At 38.8% G+C, this 20,789-nt stretch overlaps 1 protein-coding gene across 2 annotated transcripts in view; it reads right to left on the minus strand.

Annotated features, from left to right (window-relative positions):
- Positions 1 to 20,789, minus strand: part of LOC133536409 (protein Niban 2-like) — a 103,094-nt gene that overhangs the window by 46,826 nt on the left and 35,479 nt on the right. For both annotated transcript variants that reach the window (XM_061876903.1, XM_061876902.1), the window contains one exon: positions 19,616 to 19,783. In XM_061876903.1, the coding sequence (XP_061732887.1) occupies positions 19,616 to 19,783 (168 nt within the window). The remainder of the gene's footprint in view (positions 1 to 19,615; positions 19,784 to 20,789) is intronic.

Raw genomic sequence — 20,789 nt, forward strand, 5'->3', positions numbered from 1 at the left:
TAGCTCGGTTGGTAGGGTGGCCGTGCCAGCAACTTGAGGGTTGCAGGTTCGATTCCCGCTTCCGCCATCCTAGTCACTGCCGTTGTGTCCTTGGGCAAGACACTTTACCCACCTGCTCCCAGTGCCACCCACACTGGTTTAAATGTAACTTAGATATTGGGTGTCACTATGTAAAGCGCTTTGAGTCACTTGAGAAAAGCGCTATATAAATATAATTCACTTCACTTCACTTTAAAAATGCTCCAGGGAGCCACTAGTGCGGCACTAAAACAGGGGGTTGCTGAAACTCTGACTTAAAGTGATAGCTAAGGTTTTGTTCACACAGCAGGTTGATTCCAATTTTTTTCCCCGTATGTGACCAGTACAATACAGATTTTTTTCAGATCGGACCCAGTCCTATTTTTTATGTGGATATAAATCCCATATGTATCCGATGCAACTGCAGTCTAAACTACCGGGTCACATTCATCCGAGTAATACTTTGTTATAATTATTTGCCAATATTGACAATTGCAAAAAAAAACTTACTATACATGGAGCCATGTTTACTTCCATAAACACTGCAGCAGGTGTGACGTCATTACATAATTATGCGCATGCGGCACCTATTCTGTTAACATTAGGAATAAAAATATTTTGGTAATGTAAACAGCTCCCTAAAATTGATCAAAAAAATCCGAATTAGTCATCATGCCCTGCAGTGTGTATGTAGCCTAAGTAAAACTAGGCTTACAAATCTGTTTAAAGCTGGATTTACTTTGGAATTGGGTCGATGTCAAGTTGTGTCAGCTGTCATAAGTTATGCAGCATGCACAAAGAGGAATGACAAAATTGTCAGCTCCCAACCAGTTGTTGGAAGAAGTTACTGGAATGTCAGGAATGTGGTATGCTGTGACAATGATCTCAAACAGTTGAAGTTATGAACAATATTTGCTAAACTCAGTATTTCCTCTCATGCAGCATGAGCAAAGTAGAGCACAATTTATGTTAAGTGGAACCCTGTTTCTGGTGACAACCACTCCTTCAGTTTTTTCTTACCCTGATGTAGGATCTGAGACACTCGTGATTTAGGGCTATATAAGTAAACATTGATTGGTTCACTACATTTTTTTTGATTTAAAAATAATACCAACATCAGCACACTTTTGTCAACCTAAATCTGACACCTAAAGGGACCATTTTATAAAAAATGTGTTTGTTTATGAGTTGTAGTATTGCTAACTACTGTCTAATGAAGCAGCATTTAAACGTGCACACAGTGACTTTCTGGTCAGTGCAAAGTAAGCTTTAAAATTAATTCAAAATAAAATGCTCCTTGTTAACCAGTATTGCAGCACTGCAACAAAAAAAAAATTCAACCACTGACTTATTTTTTTTTCAGATTGTTAAGCACCGGAGGAAAGACATGCGCATGTGAGAAAACTTTATCATCATTGTAGTCAAAACATGCAATCAAAGTACCGGGGTACCTGGAAAAAACCCACGCAGTCACGGGGAGAACATGCAAACTCCACAGAGAAAACCCAGAACCCGGGAACCGAACCCAATACCTTCTTGTATTGAGCATTGAGCGCTAACCACTGCACTTTTTTAAGTTACAATTTTTTTGTGAGCTGCTTATATCGCAAAATATGTCTTTATATGCCGGCTACTTAGTGGCCTAGTGGTTAGAGTGTCCGCCCTGAGATCGGTAGGTTGGGAGTTCAAGCCCCGGCCGAGTCATACCAAAGACTATATAAAAATGGGACCCATTGCCTCCCTGCTTGGCACTCAGCATCAAGGGTTGGAATTGGGGGTTAAATCACCATAAATGATTCCCGGGCGCGGCACAGCTGCTGCCCACTGCTCCCCTCACTTCCCAGGGGGTGATCAAGGGGATGGTTCAAATACAGAGGAAAAATTTCACCACACCTAGTGTGTGTGTGACAATCATTGGAACTTTAACTTTAAATTTTCTGTGGATTATGACATAACAATGTCACCACTTTACATGAGAACGTCCTCACAGGATGTTATGTTGCCATTTCAAGTTCTTTGGCTGAAGATCCACCATTGCCCTCAGTCACTCGCTTGATTTATGGGCCTGCATATCATGTCTGACAATAGGTTGTATTAAATCAAGTGACTTTTGAGCGGAAAAGAGGAAGTGGGAGGCCACCAAACCAACATGGATGGGTACTGTACCGCAAACTATCTAGGAACGCGAGGAGCCTAGATCTTACCACTAAAAGCAGATACAAGCAAAAAATATGAACTATGCAATGAAATCTATCGCTATATCTTATCAAAAAAAGGATTTGTCAAGTGATTTAAAAAATTATCCGTTGGTCGCGTTCCCAGACATGTCAAACTATCTGGTGCTCTAGACGTCGTTCAGCACGAGAAAGAACAGGTTTTTAATAGAGATGTCCAATAATGACTTTTTTGCAGATATCCGATATTGTCCAACTCTTTATTACCGATTCCGATATCAATCGATACAGATATATACAGTTGTGGAATTAACACATTATCGTGCCTAATTTTGTTGTGATGCCCCGCTGGATGCATTAAACAATGAAACTTAACCATGACTTGATAAATGTGGACCCCGACTTATACAAGTTGAAAAACTTATTCGGGTGTTACCATTTAGTGGTCAATTGTACGGAATATGTACTGTACTGTGCAATCTACTAATACAAGTTTCAATCAACAACTTCAACTCCCGCACTGCCATGTTTATTATTGAAGTCACAAAGTGCATAATTTTTTTTAACATGCCTCAAAACATCTTGGAATTTTGGACATGCTCTCTCTGAGATAGTCCTGATACTCATTACAACTATGGGAAATACTATGACTTTCACAAAGTGCATTATTTTTGTATTTTTAAAAAAACATGCCTCAAAACAACAGCTACACAAACAATTAAAGCGCACAGCTTTAGTCCAGAGTATACTATAGCGTACTTGCCAACCTTGAGACCTCCGAATTCGGGAGATTGGGGGTGGGGGGTGTATATTGTGGCATGCCGGAAGAGTTAGTGCTGCAAGGAGTTCTGGGTATTTTTTCTGATGTGTTTATGTTGTGTTATGGTGCGGATGTTCTCACGAAATGTGTCTGTCGTTGTTGTTTGGTGTGGGTTCACATTGTGGCGCATATTTGTAACAGTCTTAAAGTTGTTTATACTGCCACCCTCAGTGTGACCTGTATGGCTGTTGATCAAGTATGCTTTAATTAACTTGTGTGTGTGTAGAAGCCGCATACATTAGGTGACTGGGCTGGAACTTTAAAAGTTTATTGGCGCTCTGTACTTCAGCGGCGTTTTAAAAAGTCATGAATTTTACTTTTTGAAACAGATACCGATATCTTTGAAACCAATACCGATAATTTCCACTATTACATTTTAAAGCATTTATCGGCCATTATGATAATATTGGACATCTCTACTTTTTAAAACAAGCTTTTTCTACGCAGCGGCGTTTTAAAAAGTCATGAATTTTACTTTTTGAAACAGATACCGATATCTTTGAAACCAATACCGATAATTTCCACTATTACATTTTAAAGCATTTATCGGCCATTATGATAATATTGGACATCTCTACTTTTTAAAACAAGCTTTTTCTACAAACCATGTTCAAGGACCAATTAAGTCAGTAAATCCAGATTCCACTGTACATTTTCTTAAACTCATTCAAAAAAGTTTTAATCTGTGAAATACTCTTATAATGTCACCTTTAAAAGGACTGCACATAGTGCATGTGTGGTGTCAGTCAAGCCATGTAAATGACCCTAGGATGTAAGCATTCGCTGGGTCTGGTTTTACTCAAAAAGCCACAGGACGGAGGTGACACTGGGCGTGTTCTACAAAAGCCAAAAGCATGAATGTCATCAGTTCACCGTGATGCAATTAACCTCTGCATGCCAAAGTCGCAGCAAAACACAAACGCAGCCTCGTTTCCTTGTAACGTGTTCTTGAAGCCCAACCTTGAAGATGGAATGTACAGCATGGACTACTAGCTAAGCGTGCCCGAACAGGTCATGTTGAAAAGTAAAAGGCAAACAAAGCTGGATACAAGCAGGGGCTGGTTTTGTTTTATAGCCAAAATGTAAGCCTGACTTGTTCTTCCAACTGATTTACCCCCTGGGTCTGGTCTCGGCAAATTATATGCACCTTCAGTGGAAATTTGTTTTGTAATGCTTTTGGACGAATTTCAAACAAGCTCTTTGTCACTTCACACTTCAAACACTGCAGCTTTACTAGATCACAGATTTAAAACATATTTTTCAAAGCATATGCTATGCATTTTTGACCTAAATTAAGTATTTTCAAGCACGAAAATGGCTGAATGAAAAAAAAATACTAACAGTAGTATAGGCCAGCAAATGAGATCAAACCAATCAGACCTCTCTGGTATTGTGGCCAATGATTGGCTCAGCTTCAAGCAACATTACTATATTGGAATAAAGGATTATAAAGGTGACTTAATGCATGTTATTTCATGTCTAGAGGGCTCTCATAATACTAAAAACAATATTTAGAACGTCAAAAGCAGTTTTTTTTTTTGCTCCATCTGTGAAAATATTAGATTTATAGTGAATAATTCCTACTCGGCGGGTATTCATTTACCAGGTCAAGCCGAGAACCAATTAATGACCATAAATAAGGACCTACTTAACATACGTTAAAAAGTTTGGGATCACTTGCAGAGTTTGTCCCCCCCCATAGTCACAAACCAATACAATTAATCAGATTATTTTAAAGAATTGATCCACAGGTTTTAAATGACCTATATTAGTTGCTTATTAAGACTGCAGCTATTGATTTGTTTTCGTAATCGTTTGATGAATCGAGGAATCGGATAAAACGCACTATATAGCCTCAATGCATATTTTAGGGAAAATACCCGTGATCTTATCCTTTCGGTCATGACCCAAAGCTCATGACCATAGGTGAGGATGGGAACGTAGATCGACCGGTAAATTGAGAGCTTTGCCTTCCGGCTCAGCTCCTTCTTCACCACAACGGATCGATACAACGTCCGCATTACTGAAGACGCCGCACCGATCCGCCTGTCGATCTCACGATCCACTCTTCCCCCACTCGTTAACAAGACTCCTAGGTACTTGAACTCCTCCACTTGGGGCAGGGTCTCCTCCCCAACCCGGAGATGCCACTCCACCCTTTTCCGGGAGAGAACCATGGACTCGGATTTGGAGGTGCTGATTCTCATTCCGGCCGCTTCACACTCGGCTGCGAACCGATCCAGTGAGAGCTGAAGATCCCGGCCAGATGAAGCCAACAGGACCACATCGTCTGCAAAAAGCAGAGACCTAATCCCGCGGCCACCAAACCGGAACCCCTCAATGCCTTGACTGCGCCTAGAAATTCTGTCCATAAAAGTTATGAACAGAATCGGTGACAAAGGGCAACCTTGGCGGAGTCCAACCCTCACTGGAAACGTGTCCGACTTACTGCCAGCAATGCGGACCAAGCTCTGACACTGATCGTACAGGGATCGGACTGCCATAATAAGACAGTCCGATACCCCATACTCTCTGAGCACTCCCCACAGGACTTCCCGAGGGACACGGTCGAATGCCTTCTCCAAGTCCACAAAGCATATGTAGACTGGTTGGGCAAACTCCCATGCACCCTCAAGAACCCTGCCGAGAGTATAGAGCTGGTCCACAGTTCCACGACCAGGACGAAAACCTGGTCGTGGATATAATATAATATAAATATTATATTATATTTAAAGTTGGGGACACTCTATGCGGTCCAAATTTGATACATTTTATTAACAACCCGAATGAAACAATTAATCAAAGCAAAATAATATAGACTGAAGCTTTAATCGACTGATTAGTTCCAGCCCTACTATCAGCAACTTTTGGCTTTCTAAATAAATCTCATGGTTATTACAGACATATCTTTACTGACATGCTGCTAATTCAGGTCAATTATTTTATAAATTGGTAATTGAAACATTTTGTGTATTTGTTCAGGAGTTATTTGTTGTTGTTGTGTATCGACAGGATGGCTAATCAAAGTGACAAAAATTGCAAAGTAGCTTAAAATCTATTTAAACATTCATAAAAAATATGTAGTGTATGTACAGTTGTGTTTAAAAGTTGATATATATTCATCCTGGGCTCAAATGTCAAGTTTTGGGGGATTTTTTGAAGACCTTTTTGAATGATCGTCCAACACGAATCTTCAGAGATTTACAAAACCCAGAACTAGTGAATTCGGCATGTTGTGTAAATCGTAAATAAAAACAAAAAACAATTATTTGCAAATCCTTTTCAACTTATTTTCAATTGAATAGACTGCAAAGACAAGATATTGAATGTTCAAACTGAAAAACATTTTTTTTTTGCAAATAATCATTAACTTAGAATTTAATTGCAGCAACACATTGCAAAAAAGTTGGCAAGAGGGAATTGTTACATGGCCTTTCCTTTTAACAACACTCAGTAAATGTTTGGGAACTGAGACCAATTTTTGAACCTTTTCAGGGCCCAGGGAAGCCGGTGGGGTTTCTGGGTGTTGTTGATTAATGGCTTTTGCTTTTGCATTGCACAGTAGAGTTTTAACTTGCACTTACAGATGTAGAGACGAATAGTGGTTACTGACAGTGTTTTCTGAAGGGCTCCTGAGTCCATGTGGTGATATCCTACACACACGGATGTCTGTTTTTGATGCAGTACCCCCCTGAGGGAGCGTATTGCCGCTTACGTGCAGTGATTTTTCCAGATTCTCTAAACCTTTTGATGACATTAGGGGTGGGGATATATAGGGGTGGGACTTAATAAGTTTACTTCTTCCCACTCCCTTTTGAGCCAATCTTGACATCTACAAAAGATTAGTCACATGTAATGTTTTCAATGTAGGTGTAAAAATAATGTATTTATATATTTCTTTTGTATTTTATGTCATTCTTTTGTTTTGTTTGCATGGCTATAAATAAACCATTCATTCATTCATTCATTCATTCATTCATATTACGGACTGTGGATGGTGAAATCCCTAAATTCCTTGCAATAGCTAATTGAGAAATGTTGTTCTTAAACTGTTCCTACAATTTGCTCATGCATTTGTTCACTAAGTGGTGACCCTCGCCCCATTCTTCTTTGTGAATGACTGAGTATTCCAGGGAAGCTGCTTTTATACCCAATCATGGATATTAGCCTGTTCACCACTGGTATGTTCCAAATAAGTGTTTGATGAGCATTCCTCAACTTTCTAAGTCTTTTTTGCCACTTGTGCCAGCTTTTTTGAAACATATTGCAGGCATCAATTTCCAAATGCGTTAACATTTGCAAAAAATAAAGTTTACCAGTTCAAACGTTAAGTATCTTGTCTTTGCAGTGTATTAGATTGAATATAGGTTGAAGAGGATTTGCAAATCATTGTATTTTGTTTTTATTTACGATTTACACAACATGCCAACTTCAATGGTTTTGGGTTTTGTAAAACATAATACTAATTTATTTGGGATTTTTCTCTAACTCACACGATCACAGTGATGCCTTCATGGTTAAAATATACAGTTACCTAAATCTTATTTTAAGTGGTGCGGGATGTTATAGAATGTCTTAACTTGAAAAGCCCTATTAACTACTTGGTAATGATGACTGACAGCAACTGATACTGTCTCGTAGGTATATTTGATATCACTCATTTGATCGACCAATATTCAAAACAATAAGTTACATAAGTTGGAAGCGTCTTTTAAATACATTTGGATTTCAAGGTCATCTGTTAAAACAATTGTCTGTCAGATGTAGTGGTTGTAAGGCCAGACTAAGATTGAACTCTGTGGCCATAATGACAAAGAAGAATGTTGGAGGAGTCAGTTGCACAGTTTCTAACATAAGAACACTGTAGAAATGTGGTAAATTGTAGCATTATACTCAGAGGATTTTTTGTCCAGCCATGCATCTTCTAGGATTTGTGCATCCCCTTCTACTGCACATGAATGTTGATAAAGAGCCCAACACACATCAAAACTGGTTTTGGGACAGACAAGTCATACCAAAGGCTATAAAAATGGGACCCATTACCCCCCCTTGCTTGGCACTCAGCCTCAAGGGTTGGAATTGGGGGTTAAATCACCAAAAATGATTCCCGGGCGTGGCCACCGCTGCTGCCCACTGCTCCCCTCACCTCCCAGGGGGTGATCAAGGGTGATGGGTCAAATGCAGAGAATAATTTCGCCACACCTAGTGTGTGTGACAATCATTGGTACTTTAACTTTAACTTAATACAATGTATCAATTATAGCTTTGAAATGATTTCCCCAAATTCCTGACTTTAACCATTTTGAACATTTGTGGACTAAAACCCAAGTAAGTCGTTTTAATTATTTGGTATGCAGTTGCCAAAACTAGCTAACAAATTGGGAGTGTGACAAAGTTGGTCTTCAAAATAAAAGGACTATCAGCATTTTGTTTTATTTTTAACATATACAGTGGTACCCCAGTTTACGAATTTTTCAGCATACGAGCTGGAAGGCAGAGTACACACTGGACAAGTCGCCACCTCATGGCAGGGCCAACACAGATACAGACAAGCATTCACATGCTGATGCCATTATTTCACTAAATAAAAACAAATAACTTTGACAACATTTTCAAAGAATAAAAATACATGTGTGCTTGATATAAACATAATTAAACACAATACAAAAGCCATTACATTTTGGTCATATAATAGCTCCAATTAAAGAAGTCAAGAACAATAAAGTGTTTATGCACAGCTATATTTACAGTTGCACTCAAAATGATTCAACCCTCTCACCGTACACTTAATTGCTAAGTTGATAAACGTGCAGTAGTTGCAATAAACCAACAAAACACCGCAATCTCAATACCTCAACACATCTAACATATTACAGAACAGTAACATATATCCATCCATCCATTTTCTACCGCTTATTCCCTTTCGGGGTCGCGGGGGGCGCTGGCGCCTATCTCAGCTACAATCGTAACATATAGTCATTTATAATGTAGACTAATGAAGGATGTTCATGGATATGTTTATGTAGGCGGCAATAAACACAGACTAACCAAACTGAAGACGTTTATGTAAACATCATTGTAACATCACTAACCCAAATAGACTAAGTAATAACTGCAGTAAAACATGCAGATGCCTGATCATAACCTAATTACAGCATTTTCCCACTTTGTAAGTCAGAACATATGGCTTGCCCTTTGCGACACGTTTCCCATTTTTCATTGCTGATTTGGTGTTAACTGAATACTTAAAAAGGATGACAAAAAAAGAACTTAAGACTTTTCAGATGAACTAAGATTTTAACCAGAGACAAGGAGAAAGGGCAATAATCAAAAACATTGACTTAAAATGCTACTGCAATGTAGGATTGTTGTTACATTAGCTGCAGCCCAGATGTTGAAATTACTATCTAAACCAGTGTTTTTCAACCTTTTCTGAGCCAAGGCACATTTTTTTCATAGAAAAAATTCCGAGGCACACACACCAGAAGTAGAAAACATTAAAAAAAAGACACTCAGTAGCCAATATTGACAATAAAAAGTTGTTCTCGCAATTGTTGGATATGATTTCTAACCATAACCAACCATTAATATAGCTCTTGTCTCAAAGTAGGTGTACTGTCACGACCTGTCACATCACGCCGCAACTTATTTAGTTTTTTTGGGGTTTTCCTGTGTGTAGGGTTTTAGTTGTTGTCTTGCGCTCCTATTTTGTTGGTATTTTCCTGTAGCAGTTTCATGTCTTCCTTGAACGCTATTCCCCGCACCAGCTAATTTTTAGCAATCAAGATTATTTAGGTTGTGCGGGCGCTATCCTTCTTTGTGAGGACATTGTTGATTGTCATGTCATGTACGGATGTACATTTGTGGACGCCGTCTGCTCCACACGCTGTAAGTCTTTGCTGTCATCCAGCATTCTGTATTTGTTTACTTGGCAGCCAGTTCAGTTTTAGTTTTGCATGGCCATCCCTAAGCTTCAATGCCTTTTCTTATGTTTATGTGTTAAATACCTTTTTACCTGCACACTGCGTCCCGCATATTGTGATCGCGACAAACCATGTTCCCGACATCTACGAAGCAATTAGCTAACCACTGCCACCTACTGATATGGAAGAGTATTACACGGTTACTCTGCCGAGCTCTAGACTGTACAGAAACTCAACAACGGCACATTTGTAGATTGTAAATACTGGTTTGTAAAAAATATTTTTACCCCAATTAGGTGAAATTACATAATCTCCACACCAGACTGTAATCTCACGGCACAGTGGTTGAAAAACACTGATCTAAACAATAGAGAGTTGTATAGTAATATAGAAATTTTTATGTCTTACTATGATGTATATTGTTAAATCGCAAAGCAATAGTTTTCTTTTTTTTTAATTGCTCTTTATATTAGCGAGCAGCTGTAGCTAAAGTAAACTAGCAGCAAACAGACTTAACTACACTTTTCTACATGAATGATTAGACAGCTAATCTACTTTCTGAATGTACTTTAACCATGTTTAGAATGTTTTTTACTGTTATTTATTTTGAAATCGCATAATGTCGACCTAGCTAACCCAATTATTGTACATATTGTAGCTTCTGAATACTGTTACGTTAGCTTTTTATAGAGCAGGGGTCGGGAACCTTTTTGGCTGAGAGAGCCATTTAAGCCAAATATTTTAAAATGTATTTCCGTGAGAGCTGTATAATATTTTTTTTAACACTGAATACAACTAAATGTCTGCATTTTTAAGTAAGACCAACATTTATAGAGTATAATATGTCACAAACTCGCATAGCAGCAGTAGTAGCGACCCCTAGATGCAGGAACCAGGAGAGCGAAGCACAGGTAAGATACTTTTAATATCACCAATAGAGGAGAATGAAGGAGTCTTGCATGTACAGTTCTAAACAATAGTCAATCTTTGAGGCCTGAGGAACGCGCAATATAAGCGAAAATAGAAACATGCTGATTGGCAGCAGTTGAGGGGAAAAAAACACAGCGCTCAGCGGGACAAACAGAAAATGGAAACAAAATAAAAGCACTGATGGGAAGTAAATACGAAACAAAGAAGCAAAAACAGAAATGAAGTGACAGATCTTCACATAATAAGTCTCTTATTCTTTTTAATAACATTTTTATTCGGAAGCTCACCAATAATAAACAAAATCTTTCTTACCATTAATGCGACTTCTTGAACAGGTGCGGTAGAAAACAGATGGATGGATAAAAATGTATGAGAATGTTTTATATTTTGAATGTAATTTTTAACACTGCGATTACCAGCGGAATTATTCATTAATTATCGTGATAAGCAATGTCAGCTAAGATTGATCTGAGAGCCAGATGCAGTCATCAAAAGAGCCCCATAGGTTCCCTACCCCTGTTATAGAGTATTATCTGTAATAATTGTAACGTAGTGCATTGTAGTATCATGACAGCTTGAAACGAGTTAGGGCCTGACTTCTACCTCTACCTCTTGGCCTTCTCTTTCAAGGGATGAGGGCTAATGGTAGAGGGGGAAGGAGAAAGTCAATGTTGCAAAATGGAATTCACTTTAACGCTATTTTTTGAATATGGGAAAAAATATTCTATAGTTTAGGTAAATGCCACAACACAATGTAGAACGGAATCAATTCCACAGTTAGCCAATGTCAAAATTTCCTGGTTTCCATTTCGCCAAAAAAAGTGTGTTTTACTTTAAAAATATTTTTTAAGTCATTATTAGAGAGTATATTTACACCACAGCAATATATTGGTAAATGCTAAATAACATGTTCATAAACACTAACTTTGAACTGGCTCTTACTCCATAAAATTAACGTTTCATTGAACTCATTGAGCTACTGTAATAAACCGTCAACACTTTGCGCAGGGTATGAAGTTCTGGAAGCAAGCCAACAATGCACGCCCAACGGATCATTCGGCAGACAGCTTTGGGTGTCACCCAAATTTAATTTGCTCAGGAAAAATGACAGCGTGACGTTAAAAACACAGTAGAATTCTCCGAAACTTGATTCAGTCAGTTTGATTAAATGGAGCAAATTAACAAAACTTCAATAAACAAAAGTTACGGTATCTCAAGACGCTTTTGTAATTAGAGATCATAATTGTAAATGCTTTAATTTTATATTGCGATATACATTTTGCAACCTCTTTCAATAATGATATAGATCACGATATATTATTTGATATATAAACGATAATAGAACCATTTTGAAACGGGTAATAAAGGCTTCTAATTTGGAGTAATTTTCCGTTGTATTATTTTCTCACAACTATTATTATAGTTTCAACTTGATTCACAATACCATATTACAATTACAACAGTAATGATTATCTATTTAAGGATGGTGGTAAGTCAAAGGGCCCCCCAGATAAGCGAGAAGAAGCTTTTGGCAGGGGGTCCAGAGGACAGTATAGGCATGGAATGCTGAAACATGGTGGCAAGCACAAAAACGCTATATGATAAACACAAAATAGGAGTACTAAAGCAAGCATACACATACATACATACACATACACATAAATTCATTCAACCACGCACAACCCAGCTGTAGTCTACCCCACACGAGGCATTTTGGATTGGTGCTTAATAGGTAAGATTTCAATTTCTTTTTGAAGTTGGAGAATGAATACAGCATCCTGAGGCTCTCATCAAGCCGGTTCCAAATCTTTGGTCCCCTGCATACCACACTTCGAACAGTACAAGCCAGTAGACAATGTTTACCTGATATTAGGTCAAAGTTACGAGTGTTGTGGGTATGCTGGGGACGATAGATAGGAACCAAGATACAGAGCCTGAGATTCAACCTGTGGATGACTTGATAGATTGAACAGGCATTGTGATAAATATTGAACTCTGACAGTCTTAAAGGCCTACTGAAATTAGATTTTCTTATTTAAACGGGGATAGCAGGTCCATTCTATGTGTCATACTTGATTATTTCGTGATATTGCCATATTTTTGCTGAAAGGATTTAGTAGAGAACATCAACGATAAAGTTCGCAACTTTTGGTCGCCAATAAAAAAGCCTTGCCTGAACCGGAAGTAGCAGAACATGTGCGCGTGACGTCACGGGTTGTGGAGCTCCTCACATTGTTTACAATCATGGCCACCAGCAGCGAGAGCGATTCGGACCGAGAAAGCGACGATTTCCCCATTAATTTGAGCGAGGATGAAAGATTCGTGGAATGAGGAAAACGCCAGTGAAGGACTCGGGGGGGGAAAAAAAAAAAAAATAGACGGCAGAGCTATTCAGATGTTATTAGACAAATTTACTAGGATAATTCTGGAAAATCCCTTATCAGTTTATTGTGTTATTAGTGTTTCAGTGAGATTATATGGTCATACCTGCACAGCCTGAAAGTCGGAAGGGTGTGGCCACGGGTGTGGTGACCGCCAGTGTCTCCGAGGGAAGCCACTTTTCTCGACTAGGTGAAGGCAGCCGTTGGGGCCGGGCTGAGATTTTTTTTTCTTCCCCTCCTCAACGGTGTAAGCATCCGACGGTCGGGTTGGCCGGTGGGAGGAGGCAAGAGAGTCCGCAGCTGCAGGAGGAACGACGCAAGCTCTGCGCTCATGTCTACGGTAAGAGCCGACTTAATACCACCATTTTGTCACCGAGACCTGCCGGTTAACATGTGGTAGGGAAACATGTTTGCTTGACCGCTGTGTTCCATAGTAAAGCTTCACCGTCATCTTTCGGTAATGTTAACAAGGAAACACCGGCTGTGTTTGTGTTTCTAAAGGCGGCCGCAATACACCGCTTCCCACCTACACCTTTCTTCTTTGACGTCTCCATTATTAATTGAACAAATTGCAAAAGATTCAGCAACACAGATGTCCAGAATACTGTGTAATTATGTGATTAAAGCAGACGACTTATAGCTGGGATCGGTGCTGGATCAAAATGTCCGCTACAATCTGTGACGTCACGCGCACGCGTCATCATACGCGTCATTATACCGCAACGTTTTCAGCAGGATAATTGGCGTGAAATTAAAAATTGCAATTTAGTAAACTAACCTGGCCGTATTGGCATGTGTTGCAATGTTAAGATTTCATCATTGATATATAAACTATCAGACTGCGTGGTCGCTTGTAGTGGGTTTCAGTAGGCCTTTAAGAGATGATAATTATAGGATAGATGTCGAGTGGGGGCATTAAACTTGGAACATGACAGGGCCCGTATGATTTTCTTTTGCATGGTTTCTAATTTGTGAAGGTAGCCAGGGAAGGTGTTACACCAGATGACATTACATTAATCTACTTGTTAATATTTGGTTACTTTCTGTCTTAAAATGGTTCTATCTTCAGTTCTGTAAAATGTAATAAACACTTATTCTTCTGTTTTTTCAAAGTTACATTAGTTTTGGGTGATATACATTGGTAAATCGGGTGATGATTCAATAAAAAGTTGCAACAGCGGCAATACCAATGCTATTAGTAATACCGCATTTTTCGGAGTATAAGTCGCACCTGACGAAAATGCATAATAAAGAAGGAAAAAAAAAACATATATAAGTCGCACTGGAGTATTAATCGCATTTTGGGGGGAAATGTATTTGATAAAACCCAACACCAAGAAGAGACATTTCAAAGGCAATTTAAAATAAATAAAGAATATTGAACAACAGGCTGAATAAGTGTATGTTATATGAGGCATAAATAACCAACTGAGAAGGTGCCAGGTATGTTAACGTAACATATTACGGTAAGTCATTCAAATAACTATAACATATAGAACATGCTAAACGTTTACCAAACAATCTGTCACTCCCAATCACTAAATCCGATAAAATCTTCTTCCTCTGTGTCACTTCTAAATAATATTATTTGATATTTTACGGTAATGTGTTAATAATTTCACACATAAGTTGCTCCTGAGTATAAGTCGCACCACCGGCCAAACTATGAAAAAACCTGCGACTTATAGTCCGAAAAATACGGTACGTAAAATTTTACTGAATAATACAAAATGTTTTCTCAATTATAATTACACATAAAACACAAGATGGTGACGTAACAATATCAATTAAATTGAGTCATATCCAAATCGTGATTACAATTCTGAATGGATTCAAAAATTTGAAAAATCTATTTTTTAAAATAAGAATTTCAGGCCATCTGCATGTCAAACTAAAGGGAGCCTTTGCAACCTTTAACCTGTTTTGAAGAGGTTATAATTGACACACACTATGGCCAATTTAGTGTTGGCCCTAGTGTGTGAATGTGAGTGTGAATGTTGTCTGTCTATCTGTGTTGGCCCTGCGATGAGGTGGCGACTTGTCCAGGGTGTACACCGCCTCCCGCCTGATTGTAGCTGAGATAGGCGCCAGCGCCCCCCATGACCCCAAAAGGGAATAAGCGGTAGAAAATGGATGGATGGATGGATAATTGACACAGCAAATAATACATATATTGCGAGAATCCAGAATTGTGTTGAATTGAAACGTCATCCCAAGAATTGGAATCAATTTGAATTCTGAGTTGTTGTAGAATTCAAATCCCTTTTATTACATTTAATATTTTGAGCAAAATAAAGTCAGTCCTAGAGTGCAAAATAAATACATAAGCAAAAACTACTTGGCTCTAAATTATCCCTCCTACGGTGTGTACTGTAGCATGTTAAGATCTTCATTGAGTCCTCCAGTGGCTTTTGAGAAACTTACTTTATTTATCGCAATGCAGTCCAGAATTAATGACTTAGAAGTAGCTTTGTAATGTGGAGGGACATAAGCCGCACTCAATAGCAAGCTAACGAGGATGTTACACTCCAATGAGGACCCTTAATGCTTTTCGCAAAAAAAAAAATATGCGTGACACAGCCAGAATGTGTCATCAACATGGATCATAATGACAAATCCCTGGTGGTCTAGTGCAGTGATTTTCAACCAGTGTGCCATGACATACAGCCCAGTGGGCCGTGGGAGATGATGTAGTTTCACCTATTTGGGTTAAAAATATTTTTAGCAAACCCGTAATTATAATCCACAAATAATGTTCCGTTGTTGAGTGTCGGTGCTGTCTAGAGCTTGGCAGAGTAACCATGTTATTCTCCTCAATATCACTTGATGGAAGCTGGTAGCTAATTGCTTTGTAAACATCATATCTAATGCTCAAACCAAAAATAAACAAAAGGTGAATGCCCCTAAAAAAGGCATTGAAGCTTAGGGATGGCTATGGAAAATTAAACTAAAACTGAACTGGCTACAAAGAAAACAAAAACAGAATGCTGGACGACAGCAAAGACTTACTGCGTATGGAGCGGACGGCGTCCACAAAGTACATCCGCACATGACATAATCAACAATTTCCACACAAAGAAGGATAGCGTCCGCACAACTGAAATAGTTAAAAAAAAAGCAGGTGTGGGGTATAGCGCACAAAGGAAGACATGAAACTGCGAAAGGAAAATACCAACAAAACAGGAAAATACAGACAAAACAGGAAAAGCCACCAAAATAGGAGCGCAAGACACTAGATGTGATGTGACAGGTCATGACACTTACTTTGAGACAAGAGCTATAGTGATGCATGGTTGGTGATGGTTTGAATTCATATCCAACATTTGCAACAATGACTTTTTACCGTCAATATCAACTACTGAGTTTACATTTTTAATGTTTTCTGCTGGTGGTGTGCCTCCACATTTTTTCAGCGAAAAAAATGTGCCTTGGCTCCAAAAAGGTTGAAAAACACCAGTCTAGTGTTTAGGATTCGGCGTTCTCACCGCCGCGACCGGGCTCCGATTCTTGATCAGGGAACTAAGCCCTGAGATCGGTAGGTCGTTCAAACCCCGGCCGAGTCATTCCAAAGACTATAAAAATGGGACCCATTACCTCCCTGATTGGCAATCAGCATCAAGGGTTGGAATTGTGGGGCTAAATCACCAAAATTATTCCTGAGCGTGGCCACCGCTGCTGCTCACTGCTCCCCTCACCTCCCATTGGGTGGAACAAGGGTGCGGGTCAAATGCTGAGGGTAATTTCACCACACCTAGTGTGTGCGTGTGACTATTAGTGGAACTTTAACTTTAATTAACATCTCTATCGTCGGCCAAATTTATAACATATCTATGCCGCACAGCCTGAAATAAAGCACAACTTTAACCTAGTTTGGCACACGGCAGCATAGGTAGAATTATATCAATAAAAATCTAAATTCTGTGTATTCGGTTTCTGAAGCGGTCTTTATCATATTGATGCACTACTGTCAGATCATGTGAAATGACCACAGCACACTTCTTAGAACTAATGAAATGCTGTCTATCAAGTATTCTGAACTCGAGTTGACCCAACTCTACGCTCTGCTGATGTCCAGCTGATGATTCATGACATTACCTAATTACCAGACATCTCAGTACCCCCATTGTGCGCTTTCTTTCCACTCTTTTTTTTTTTCTACAGAAGTTATAGCTCTGAGTCCAGACCCCGCCATTGAAACTTTCTTTACGACAACAATGTGACAGGCAGCCTGAGATTCCTTCTTGGCCAAGAATGCACCAGAAACTGATTGTAAACTATTTTCTTCTATCCAAGCAGCCCAAACCAAAACAAGCAACTAATAAAATGGTTCAGCAGAGACATCGGCTAACTTTGTTATCTCGTTGGTAGACAAAGTTACAATTATAATGTCACAGTATGGATGTTCTGTCCAAAACAAATGGCTACTTTTGCACATAGTGGCCAAAGACAGAGCCACAGATTCAAATCTTTCAAATCACCCAAGTCACGTGTTGTGTTCACACAAGCATGGCACAAGCACACAACATGAAGAAAGATCAAAGACATTCTTTCTGCCGAGCACCTCAACCTACACACTCTTCTCACACTACACACCCTTTCTTGTGTTCATTAGTTCAGCTTACAACATGTTTGCTTATTACTGCACTTTCTTATAGACAGTAAGTATTCCATGGTGAGCATTTCGTGTGTATTTATTGTACAGAACTTTTGGGCAAGTACAGTATAGTACCAATTTTTCACGTTGCACACTTTAAAAGCGAGGGACAGGAAGTGTGCCTCGCCGTTACCTGGCTACTAAGTAAACAAAGACAGTGCAGTCCGGCCTTTGGCTAGCAGGAGTCATAGCTGGCAATTGTGCCAAAGAGAACTCAAAGTCCGGGGACACTCTCAAAAGTCTCCTATTTGGGAATACTCTCCCTTCCCCGGTGAAATATAGTGAACAAAAATATTAAACTTTTGTTTTTGCTCCCATTTTTCATGAGTTGAACTCAAAACTTTTACTATATCCACAAAACGGGTGGATTTATTTGTGGGTTTTTGCGTACTCTGTAATTACTGACAAATACAACAGAGAAAAACAGTGAAACAGGAGCTAGAGAAAGTAGTTTTTGTTTGGCAAAGTGACGATAAAAATAAAGTAAGATGTTGTTCAAGTATGGACTGCAGATTGACACCATTTACCATGAATTGATTAACGTGGACCCCGACTTAAAAAAGTTCAAAAACTTATTCGGGTGTTACCATTTAGTGGTCAATTGTACGGAATATGTACTGTACTGTGCAATCTACTAATACAAGTTTCAATCAATCAATCAATCAATCAATCAATCAAACCACCTAGAAGTTTTCAAAGCAGAGATGTTGAACATTTTGATCCCAACAACTGCTTATGTTGACAGTCCCTTCGGGAACAGGACAACTTTCTAGTTGACTTGCTCCGAGTCTCCAGAGCCGATGCAGTCTGACTACTTCTAAGAGGAGAAATCTCAAACACCAGAAATGACAAGAAACGGCTCAGACAATAACCTGTCCAATCATTACAAGTCTAACACTTCCAATATGTGTATAGGAGAGTAAGGCATGCATTCCAACAGGGCAAAAATGGACCATAATTAGAGGGAAATTCCCTTTACCAGGCTAAGTTCTTACGAGCAGAACTTACCCCCATGCATGATAAACACTGCTCTCAAACACATTTGGTCCCTACAGATTAGATCCATTTGGAACTGGCATTATGCCGTGCAGATAATTATACTTTAAAAGGGTAAGGTTTGAATTTGGACAATTCCCTTTCAGCTTTTTGGTTCCTCGTTTCGATTCCGGTTCCCAACATTTCTCGATTTAGATTATATTAAAAGACAGGGTGAAAAATGTCGTAATGTCTTTCATAATGATTGTGAACTATAGGCAAAATTAAAAAAAAAAAAGTGCAGTTCCCCCTTTCAGGAGCTGCTAGCAGGTATTTCTGCAATAAATATAATTATCAAATAAAAAAAATCATTTTTAAAACGTTTCTGACCGGTTTTCTCTTATATATTTGTAATTTCTGCACTAGCTTTGCTATAATTTCAACACTAGCCTGTAACTTTGATCCTTTTAGGTAATGTTTGATTGTGCACAGCAATGGCGCGCTTTCAAAAAAAGTTTTTGAAGCGAGCAAAAATAACAGTTTCTAAAAATAACCAATCCATAAACCATTTGACAGCATTATGTTTTGGAACATCTGAGTTTTGTCACATGTAGTAAGTTCTGAAAGGTGCCCAATCATGCCCTTGATTTATCATCTGTTCCATGGAACTTTGCTCAGTGACTACTGCGCCTTGTGTAGTGTGCATTGTACAAAAAAAAAAGTGTACTTCATATTCTTACCATTGTTACAGTGTCGGACACAGTCCTGCAAAACAGCGTGCCATTTCTGCTGCTCCTTCTCAGTCAGAACACAGAAGTAATGATGACGAGCATACGGGTGCCACAGGATCAGAGGGAACTGAGTCGCACACTTGATGAAGGGACTGCTTCCCACATTTGATTTGATACCTAAAACAAGAGCAAGATAACATTTAAAAAAACCTATGCGTTAAAGATTTGCAGGAACAAGGTATATAAAAATGTTTCAATGAATGAATATATAGGACAGAGAAAAATATAGCTATAAAAAAAGAGGTATAGTATGTACGTAAGAAAAAAACATTTACTAAACACGAACGTGCACATATGCAACTTAGTTCATCTTTATGGTTTACTGGAGTTCACTTCAATTATCCACTGCGCAATACCTTCATCATCATAAGGGTTGTATAAAGTATGATTACTTGGATTCAATATTTGTGCATTTATCTTAGTCTAGGCCAGTGGTTCTTAACCTGGGTTCGATCGAACCCTAAGGGTTCGGTGAATCGGCCTTAGGGGTTCGGCAGAGTGTCCGCCACGGAAGTAAAGACACATCCGACTTATCGTGTGAATAAAAACTTCCCCTATCAGTGTATTATGGATACCCCCAAACAATGTTCCCTCTAATTTTCCATCTGATTTGCAGGTTTTGTGATTGATTGATTGAAACTTTTACTAGCAGATTGCAAAGGAAGAGAATACATTATATGAAACAGTACAGTTTACACAGTACAGTACATATTCCGTACAATTGACCACTAAATGGTAACACCCGAATAAGTTCTTCAACTTGTATAAGTCGGGGTCCACATAAATCAATTCATGGTAATGTGTGTAAGGTGTGTAATTTTTTGTGAGTTCATGCACTGTGTTGGTTTTGTTCTTTGAACAAGGTGATGTTCATGAATGGTTCATTTTGTGCACCAGTAAAAAAACATATGACTTTTTCTTGAATTTGAATTTTTTTTATTTTTTTTTTATTTTTCACTAAAGGGTTCGGGGAATGCGCATATGAAACTGGTGGGGTTCGGTACCTCCCAACAAGGTTAAGAACCACTGATCTAGGCTGATTTAGGGTTGTCAGTATACCAGAATTTCAGAAGTCAATATCAATACTTATGAATTTCCATCTGCGATGAGGTGGCGACTTGTC

The sequence above is a fragment of the Nerophis ophidion genome, linkage group LG17 (assembly GCF_033978795.1).
Source record: "Nerophis ophidion isolate RoL-2023_Sa linkage group LG17, RoL_Noph_v1.0, whole genome shotgun sequence".
NCBI lineage: Eukaryota > Metazoa > Chordata > Actinopteri > Syngnathiformes > Syngnathidae > Nerophis > Nerophis ophidion.